The sequence below is a fragment of the Pecten maximus genome, chromosome 19 (genome assembly GCF_902652985.1).
Source record: "Pecten maximus chromosome 19, xPecMax1.1, whole genome shotgun sequence".
NCBI classification, from domain to species: Eukaryota; Metazoa; Mollusca; class Bivalvia; order Pectinida; family Pectinidae; genus Pecten; species Pecten maximus.
The window spans coordinates 17,191,207-17,202,216 of record NC_047033.1 but is presented as its reverse complement, the minus strand read 5'-3'; the positions used below and the strand labels follow the sequence as shown (position 1 = coordinate 17,202,216).

General features: G+C 37.2%; 1 protein-coding gene across 1 annotated transcript; it reads right to left on the bottom strand.

Annotated features, from left to right (window-relative positions):
• Positions 1 to 3,903: 3,903 nt before the first annotated feature.
• Positions 3,904 to 10,948, bottom strand: LOC117318175 (perlucin-like). The gene is made up of 5 exons (XM_033873199.1): positions 10,702 to 10,948; positions 10,021 to 10,112; positions 8,266 to 8,356; positions 7,716 to 7,959; positions 3,904 to 4,054 (listed from the first exon to the last, which is right to left on the bottom strand). The coding sequence occupies exons 1-5, from the start codon at positions 10,760 to 10,762 to the stop codon at positions 4,006 to 4,008; spliced, it is 537 nt and encodes a 178-aa protein (XP_033729090.1). The 5' UTR covers positions 10,763 to 10,948; the 3' UTR covers positions 3,904 to 4,005.
• Between the last annotated feature and the right edge of the window lie 62 nt (positions 10,949 to 11,010).

The window sequence follows — 11,010 nt, the reverse complement described above, 5'->3', positions numbered from 1 at the left end:
AAACATTTAAAGGGTCACTTGAGCTCATTTCTCCTTTGTGTAGCCCCTCCCTATTGTACGTAGATGATGTTGAACAAGTCTTATTCATATACATTATGCTTGCCCTTCCCCAATTACATTTTGGGCCGAATTCTGATTAATTCCAGTCCTGCGAGGAAAAGCGTTTTAAAGTTAACTTTCGACTCAATTCTCCATATGTGCCCTGGCCCTCTGTTCCCAGGCGCTTAACACCCTCATTAATCTATGATTGTCATCCTCACAGCGGCGGAGTCAGTACGTGATGTGCTCTACTAGCTTATACTCTTAGCATGATTTCTGACGTCGAAAATACTACACTCTTCTTACATTAAGAAGCCTGAAACAACGTCTGGATATCTGTACTGAATATCATTATTCCCATTATTTTAAAGAATTATACATGCTTTATCGCCGACAAATGACTCCTTATAATCGATTTAATAGAAGAATAGGCTCTTACCACAACTCACATACTTTACTTTATTAAACCTCTAAAAGCTTCTCAAATCTTTAAAACTAACATGAAATAGGGAATTTACGGGTCAGTAAGTCACCTCGTTGTGTGGTAATATATCAGAATCATCAACAAGTGCCAATATCGATTCAAAAACAACTGCAATGTAGCAAAATATGCATTAAATTAATGTAACTCTTGATTCCATCCTCCTGAGATTTTGGCTGATCTTACGGAATTAAAACTCGTTTGTTAACTTTTATTTTGATTATTAGCCTTCTACTTTTGATCCAGTAACCTTGATCTTTGTTCCGTTGAGATTCCACGCGATATGAGAACGGGTGTCAAGGAGACACAAACAGAGGTTAGCAATGCACAGATAGACAGATCAAAAGTTATATTGAACGGGCAAAACTAGCTTTAAGGGAAAAAAACCGTGGACGTTCGATTTGATGTACATAACACATGGTATGCGGAATGTGCGAATGAGTGTTTTCGTGTTTGTCTCTTTATGATGGGGCGTATTGGAACTGATGCCGGCTTTAAAATGCAACCTCACTAAACAAACTGGAATTACACCCCACACAGTCACATTATACGGACAGCAGACAGCGGACAATAATATTGTGGACATTCTTGGTAACAATCACAATAATAATGATTCGCGAGTCCTATTATAAGTAACATATTCATATACTAGATTCATTCACAAAATACCCATGACTGGATGATTTCTTTGTACAACTTCTATTGCAAATATATCACGCAAACTTATTGATAACAAAAAGCTATCCATCAACAATGACAAGATATATTAAAATGTTGATTGATTGGTATGATTTTATAATATATTTATAGATAAAGAATAGAAATGTATTCAGTGTGTCTGACAGCCAATTCAATTATGGTTCAATGCATTAATCTTTGTGTCATTACTAGTTTTATACATACATCGATATCAAATAGCCGGCAGCTAAATAATTCAAACCGAAACGCGGACATCAAGAACTTAAACCCAATATCGCGAATTATATTCATTATGTTGCCATTATTCAGCACAACTTTTTTATATGGTAAATTTCAGTCATGCGTGACTATCAGTTTTCCTATAATGTAGATAGAAGTTGTTGATTCCTGTATACTTTCCTTTAATTCATATAATGAAAAACTCATTGTTTAACGTCCTATTAACAGTCATTTAAGGACGCGCCAGGTTTGGCAGTGGAGCAAAGTACCTGGCAACTGCCCCACGGGAGTTTCGAACTCGCAACCCAGAAGTGGAGGGCTAGTGATAAAGTGTCGGGACATCTTAACCACTCGGCCAACGTGGCCCCTTCACGAAATTCGTTAATAAATCGGTTTAGAACAAAAGCAACGACAAAAACATATGATAAGATGTGACTAATTGTTGGGCCTCTACGGTGAGTTGTTTCTCCCGTCTGTTATTTAGGTGGGGGCATTGAAGATACAAGAATATATTTTCTGCCCTTTTTACGATACTTGGGTTCTTTCCATGCTTCTTTCTCTGTCCTTATATGACACTGAGTGTTGGTTTCTGCTTAACACCCGTCCTCGTATGACCCTGACTGTTGGCGTCTCCTTGACACCCGTCCTCATATGACCCTGACTGTTGGCGTCTCCTTGACACCCGTCCTTATATGACCCTGACTGTTGGCGTCTCCTTGACATCCGTCCTCATATGAACCTGACTGTTGGCGTCTCCTTGACACCCGTCCTAATATGACCCTGACTGTTGGCGTCTCCTTGACACCCGTCCTCATATGACCCTGACTGTTGGCGTCTCCTTGACACCCGTCCTCATACGACCCTGACTGTTGGCGTCTACATGACACCCGTCCTCATATGACCCTGACTGCTGGCGTCTCCTTGACACCCGTCCTCATATGACCCTGAATGTTGGCGTTTCCTTGACACCCGTCCTAATATGACCCTGTTGGTGTGACCTTGACACCCGTCCTAATTTGACCCTGGCTGTTGGTGTGACCTTGACACCCATCCTAATATGACCCTGGCTTTAGCGAGGACGTTAAACACCTCAAATAAAACATTGACCAGCATTTTGTTTTTAAAAAGTTATTTCGTGATGTATTCAGTATTTGATTTTCGTCCGAAGATCTTCTCTGCAACTTTGTAGGCTTAACGAGAATAATATATAGTAGAGTTTTCATGAGTGTCATTTTGATTCAGCCAGTTTGCCAAATAACACTTACATACTTAGTTCTGTAGATCCACACACTCAATCAATGTCTTTCAAGCTTCATAGGCATTGCTGTGACATGACCATAGACAGTTAATCTTGCATTTGAAAATTGCTATCCACTTCAAACGATAATGTATTTATTTGACATGGAGCGGCTAAAAGAACACAAATCTTCAAGCTTGGCGTATACCATGTCTAACATGTCTCTATCAACACGTTATCATTTGATGTTATTTTCCTCAAAATTCGCCCATTTTACTTCTATTCTTGCAAAAATGGCACTTACGCATGTGGTTAAAATTTGATGGATATGCTCCAATAGAGAATCCAAAAAGCTTCCAAAGTCCCGGTAATGATATCATATTTGCGTGTGCCAATTTTGAAACCCCTTTTGTTTCTAACAACTATGGACATATATATTGTACATTATTTGTTAATGGAGTGATGATAATGATGTTAACAATTGGATATCCGATATTTATAGCTCGTGTGTTTGTACGATCATGGGTGGGTTTACTTGAATAACTGACAATAAAACTTCATTCTGTATTTGTTACCTAGTTTTTTTTTATCTCATGACACGCATTCTCTACATCGAATAACCTATTTTTGCTAACTCATGACACGCAAATGTACCGTTAGAAAGTCACCTACAACGCTGAATTTGTACGTAAAAAAAATAAGGTTGACAGCACCCTACGTTTGAATGACCTACGACACCCAACAATACAGTCAGAGTGGCAAAATGAATGGAGATAATATATTAACAAGTTACAAGAAGTTAGACGAGATAGTTCTTGTCCGTCTTAGGTCATACATACGAGACTCATTCATATTTATCGAAGCGTGACGCCTAGTCTTAGTGCATCACGTGCAACGAACCATTTACCGATGATCTACAATTTATAAGAGAGAGTCTTTACAACAACATCGGAAGTCTAAAAATTCTTTTCGAAGCTGGTAACATACATAAAATTCTGAACTATCTATAAGCTGTTGGTATGCATCACAAGATTTGAGTAACCAAAGGCACTTTTTCATTTCAAAGTATACTTGAGTGTACAAATATATATATATATTTGACTTGTTTCAGTTTCGTTTCTGCTCATTATTATCCCGTTAAGAATTCACAACCGACTAACCAAATATTCGAACGTGTTTTTCTATGTTATCATTGTCTACCAATCAGAGAGAGTCGGAAAACATTACCAACACAAAATAAATAGAGTTTTATTTATATGCCTTAGACATGGATCACAGTATTTAAAATATCACGTTAAATCTAATTTAGACAGTCCGTCAGCGTCAGTCATCATCCAATGATTCCAATTTCATTAGGTTCCACATCTGGTAATGGAACGCTGTAAAAGAAGCATAAGATTATTTCATTAACAAAACTTAGATCACCGAGTACGTATTTGGAAGAAGGGGTAGGTTTGGTTTAGATTTGTTTATTAGTATCAAGGAGGACGGACACTAAGTTTTGTATATTAGAATCAATTTCGCCAAGGAGGCCGTACGGACACTGCATATTTGGATATATTAGTATAAATGTTGTCAAGTAGGACGAACACTGTGAAGAACAATAGTGTCCATTTGTATTCTTATATGTAGAACAATAGGTGGCGTTTTTTATCCCCACCTAGGACCAAATGTTTTTCTTGTATATCAAGTTGGATGTCAAACTTGATAATTCATATTTTCAAGTCCGTCGTTTACATATGATAAACGGCCTATTTCAATTCTAACTAGTCTCTGTGTTGTCTTTATCTTTGTTTGTATTTGTCCAACAAGCTTGCCCTGTCGACAGTCATGTATAATTGTATACATTTGTTGTATTTTAGTATAAATGTTGTCTAGGAGGATGCTAGGAGAGAATATAGTAAACTAACCATCATTTTATATATAAAACAATAATCTAGGCAGAATTGAATTCGATTATTCCAAATGTCAATTACCAGTTCCCGATTGGAGCAGCCATGCTAAGGTAGTGTTATGATATGCGTGATTACTCATGTATGGCGAGTTTATAGGTCTTTTTATGACTTGGCTGAGAATAAATGAAAATCAAAGCAAAGTAAAATAAAATCATTCATCATATATAAACAGCAGTGTCGGCCATATTGCTATACTCTATTTGATATTCATTTCATTTTCCGCCGGGAAAGTCAGTTGGTACAGTTTGTATGGTTAATATCGATTGTGTTGTATGTGAAAGTCAGGTGGTATGGATTGTATGGATAATATCGTTTGTGTTGTACAGTATGTGAAAGTCAGGTGGTATGGATTGTATAGATAATATCGTTTGTGTTGTACAGAAATGTGAAAGTCAGGTGGTATGGATTGTATGGATAATATCGTTTGTGTTGTACAGTATGTGTTGTACAGTATGTGAAAGTCAGGTGGTATGGATTGTATGGATAATATCGTTTGTGTTGTACAGAAATGTGAAAGTCAGGTGGTATGGATTGTATGGATAATATCGTTTGTGTTGTACAGTATGTGAAAGTCAGGTGGTATGGATTGTATGGATAATATCGTTTGTGTTGTACAGTATGTGAAAGTCAGGTGGTATGGATTGTATGGATAATATCGTTTGTGTTGTACAGTATGTGAAAGTCAGGTGGTATGGATTGTATGGATAATATCGTTTGTGTTGTACAGTATGTGAAAGTCAGGTGGTATGGATTGTATGGATAATATCGTTTGTGTTGTACAGTATGTGAAAGTCAGGTGGTATGGATTGTATGGATAATATCGTTTGTGTTGTACAGTATGTGAAAGTCAGGTGGTATGGATTGTATGGGTAATATCGTTTGTGTTGTACAGTATGTGTTGTACAGTATGTGTGAAAGTCAGGTGGTATGGATTGTATGGATAATATCGTTTGTGTTGTACAGTATGTGAAAGTCAGGTGGTATGGATTGTATGAATAATATCGTTTGTGTTGTACAGTATGTGTTGTACAGTATGTGTTGTACAGTATGTGTTGTACAGTATGTGAAAGTCAGGTGGAATGGATTGTATGGATAATATCGTTTGTGTTGTACAGTATGTGAAAGTCAGGTGGTATGGATTGTGTAGATAATATCGTTTGTGTTGTACAGTATGTGAAAGTCAGGTGGTATGGATTGTATGGATAATATCGTTTGTGTTGTATAGTATGTGAAAGTCAGGTGGTATGGATTGTATGGATAATATCGTTTGTGTTGTACAGTATGTGAAAGTCAGGTGGTATGGATTGTATGGGTAATATCGTTTGTGTTGTACAGTATGTGTTGTACAGTATGTGTGAAAGTCAGGTGGTATGGATTGTATGGATAATATCGTTTGTGTTGTACAGTATGTGAAAGTCAGGTGGTATGGATTGTATGAATAATATCGTTTGTGTTGTACAGTATGTGTTGTACAGTATGTGTTGTACAGTATGTGTTGTACAGTATGTGAAAGTCAGGTGGTATGGATTGTATGGATAATATCGTTTGTGTTGTACAGTATGTGAAAGTCAGGTGGTATGGATTGTGTAGATAATATCGTTTGTGTTGTACAGTATGTGAAAGTCAGGTGGTATGGATTGTATGGATAATATCGTTTGTGTTGTATAGTATGTGAAAGTCAGGTGGTATGGATTGTGTAGATAATATCGTTTGTGTTGTACAGTATGTGAAAGTCAGGTGGTATGGATTGTGTAGATAATATCGTTTGTGTTGTACAGTATGTGTTTTACAGTATGTGTTGTATAGTATGTGTTGTACAGTATGTGAAAGTCAGGTGGTATGGATTGTGTAGATAATATCGTTTGTGTTGTACAGAATGTGAAAGTCAGGTGGTATGGATTGTATGGGTAACTTCGTTTGTGTTGTACAGTATGTGAAAGTCAGGTGGTATGGATTGTGTAGATAATATCGTTTGTGTTGTACAGTATGTGAAAGTCAGGTGGTATGGATTGTATGGGTAATATCGTTTGTGTTGTACAGTATGTGTTGTACAGTATGTGTTGTACAGTATGTGAAAGTCAGGTGGTATGGATTGTATGGATAATATCGTTTGTGTTGTATAGTATGTGAAAGTCAGGTGGTATGGATTGTATGGATAATATCGTTTGTGTTGTACAGTATGTGAACGTCAGGTGGTATGGATTGTATGGATAATATCGTTTGTGTTGTACAGTATGTGAACGTCAGGTGGTATGGATTGTATGGATAATATCGTTTGTGTTGTACAGTATGTGAAAGTCAGGTGGTATGGATTGTATGGGTAATATCGTTTGTGTTGTACAGTATGTGAAAGTCAGGTGGTATGGATTGTATGGATAATATCGTTTGTGTTGTACAGTATGTGAAAGTCAGGTGGTATGGATTGTGTAGATAATATCGTTTGTGTTGTACAGTATGTGAAAGTCAGGTGGTATGGATTGTATGGATAATATCGTTTGTGTTGTACAGTATGTGAAAGTCAGGTGGTATGGATTGTATGGATAATACTGTTTGTGTTGTACAGTATGTGTTGTACAGTATGTGTTGTACAGTATGTGTTGTACAGTATGTGTTGTACATTATGTGTTGTACAGTATGTGTTGTACAGTATGTGTTGTACAGTAAGTGTTGTATAGTATGTGTTGTACAGTATGTGTTGTATATTATGTGTTGTACAGTATGTGTTGTACAGTATGTGTTGTATATTATGTGTTGTACAGTATGTGTTGTACAGTATGTGTTGTACAGTAAGTGTTGTACAGTATGTGTTGTATAGTACATGTATGTGTTGTACAGTATGTGTTGTACAGTATGTGTTGTACAGTATGTGTTGTATAGTATGTGTTGTACAGTATGTGTTGTATAGTACATGTATGTGTTGTACAGTATGTGTTGTACAGTATGTGTTGTACAGTATATGTTGTATAGTATGTGTTGTACAGTATGTGTTGTATATTATGTGTTGTACAGTATGTGTTGTACAGTATGTGTTGTATAGTATGTGTTGTATAGTATGTGAAAATCAATAATTACGCGGTTTACATACTCTTTGTCTTGTCTTTCACAGATAAAATAATGTTGAGCTTCACATTTCCCGTCGTCCCAGCCGAATCCACAGAATTTCGCCAGCCTCAAACAGTCTTCGTTGGAGTTGTAGTTGTCTGGTTGGTGTGGACACCAGTTAGTATATCCTGTGATCGGCTCCTCCGAGTATCCCCATGTCCATTCCGTCTCTGTAGCAATGTCTGTCCCATCCAGCCAGTATCTTACTGAAGCTGTGGAATCGTGGGCTAGGCACAAATACGATTAAAATGACTCAAATTGTGAATGGGTTGTAAATCATTACAATACAACGTAATTACACCAGAATATCAATCAATGTTCAGAATTGATATGATAATTAGGCAGCAAATACACAGCAGTGTCAACAGGACAATTGTAAATCAATTCTGTTAACATGATTGGATTGCGATATATTTTGTCTGGCTTGTTAATATTATAATAGTAATATGGATGGAAAATAACTCCGGACATACTCGTTATAATATATGGCTTAAACAAATTATTTATTATAACGGACTGAACTTAGTTGTTACCATGAAGATGAAGCAGGTAACCCCTAATGAACACATCTTCCCTCTCCGTTTCAATGGCAGCCAATTGAGAGTTGAGTGCCTCGCAATGTGCCTTCAATGTAAAGGAAGATAATGTTAACGTATAATTTGATAGTCACAAACAAGACAATTACGTATCCACGTTCAATAGACGCCTAAACGTATACTGTAAATCTCATCAAGTAGGTGTGCTATACTGTTTTTGAAGTGTTCGAGGGATAGATATTAATCAGCCGCGAAAATAGATAACTGTTTAATTGTACTTCCACGTCTACCTATTAAGTGGCCTTCTTATCGTGATATAGCTGTTGATATGAAGTCAGCATATTGTCTATTTAATAAGATGTTTTTAAAACAGGAAGAAGATATTGCTTAGATAATAAACGTTAGACTTATAAAGAGATTCAGAGGTGAACAGATCAAGCGGTTGTTCCATTCTGATTCGTTCATAAGAATTTGACACATTATGTTTTCTGGTAAGAATTGCGTCTATTAGCGAGGCTGGACGAGTTTTGATTGTTCTGTTTAGCCTGAGAGTTAATAGCCGGTTTAGACCTATCGGAGAAACTAATCGTGAACCGCGATATAATGGCAAAATTCCTGAGCGAGTCACTTTGATAAAAACATATTCAATGTAATGTAATAAGAACTGATTGGCTTTCAGTCAAAGACATGGCTATACGAAAACTTGAAGAGTGTAATTTCATTGGCTACCCTGCAAGGTAACGCTGTCAACACACACATTCGTGCCACACGCACCTCCTTAAATGATCTTAGTTGTTGATAGGACGTTAAACAATAAAAGGACGTTAAACAATAATAAACCAAATCAAACTACCCTGCAGGTGAGGCGTAACGGAAGAGGCGACTAAATTTTAGATCCAAACATTTGTTTCCTTTAGCAACTTTATTCCTTCTAATTACTCCCTCGGCAATGCCTCACTTTAGTTGAGTGTTCGCCCTTGTGAGGAAGGCTTCGGATTCGGTCCACTGGCCGAGACATGCCAGGGTCTATAAAAATGGTAGTTACTTCCCCTGACTAGCCTTCAGTATTTTAGGGAGTGGGGCTTCTGGTTCACCCGTTGTCAGTATAATGTGAATGTGACCGAGTGGGATGTCCTGCTGGGTGTCGTCTGCTTCAGTGATGTAGCATTATAAAGATGGCATAAGTTCCACGATATCACAAGGAGGCCAACACTTGGTTTGGTATGTTTTGTTTAACGTCCTATTAACAGCCAGGGTCATTTAAGGACGTGCCAGGTTTTGGAGGTGGAGGAAAGCCGGAGTACCCGGAGAAAAACCACCGGCCTACAGTCAGTACCTGGCAACTGTCCCACGTAGGTTTCGAACTCGCAACCCAGAAGTGGAGGGCTAGTGATAAAGTGTCGGGACACCCTTAATCACTCGGCCACCGCGGCCCCTTTGGGCCAACACAAACAAAGTGAACAAATACACCCAACCCCAGCCTCCCAAAACACACACGCATTCATCACACGATAGGACGTTAAACAATACTTAAATAACTATTCCATTGGATGGAACTAATTACACTTGACGAAATAACTTGTTTTCTGCTATTGCCGTAACTATAAAGATTTAGATTTAATTTTAATGATTATTACTTGACTAGAATGGTTTAAGATTTTGACTTCGTTTTTTTTATTTTTTTTTCTTATTTTTTTTTCAATAAAATGACAGTAAAGGTTGGATGTAGGAAGTAGAAATGAAATGTATTACGGAGGCGTCCTGCCATGTTTCCGGTATGTCGACGAAGAAATAGCAGGATATATCATGTCGGGTCCATCCGTTAGGGCAGGTGTCGCCAGATACTGACCAGGTATGAAACAGAAAAACACGTGAGAACATCTACAGTGTTACTACAGCAAAACTGTATCTGAATTAAAATAGTAACAGTATTTTTTGGAAATATCCCTATTAATCGTCATAAAACAATTGGGATTAGATGATAAGTAGGTTAAATACGTAACCATCCAGTAATATAGATGAGTATATCTAAGGTCTAAACAGAAAATGAAAAGTAATATATAAAAATATCAAACTAAAATGTTGACACCTCGTCTTTGAAATAGCTGATATAGCAAATGTGACCACAGTATATCACTATCAGGTAATCTAAAATTCCATGTTTAACTATTTCAAGAGGGGAAAGAATATTAAAGTTTGTTGTATTAAGTCTGAGGCTGTAGTAAAATTGTAAACTATCGTTAATTTACACAATGGATTCACACGGCGGCAAAAAGTGATTCACCGGTCAGAGCAAAAAGCATCAAAATCTTCTTCAGTAAATGAAATTATCGGAGTTAACGAAATAACTGAGGCAAAGCGAAGTAATAATGAAAATATATAATAACAAAACTAAGAGAACCAAGTATCCGAAAATGTAACTTATCCACTTACCATTGGTTGTGTAAAGCAGCACCAACACAATACCATATGACACCATTTGCATCATATCCATTGTAAGTTGACTAGATATTCCCCTTATTTACTATTGAGTACAACAGGTCGTCGGTCAAGTGATAATGTACTTCATATTGCGTGTGAATTATAACAGACGTTGCTACAGATATAGGCGAGTAATAGCCAAGAATTTATTTGAATATTCATTAAGGCAGGTAGTTTGAAATTGTAATAGATATATTTTCCACTTACTCTGCAGTCCCAAGTTTGGCGCAAGAGTGATACCTGGTATCCCAGGATTTTCTC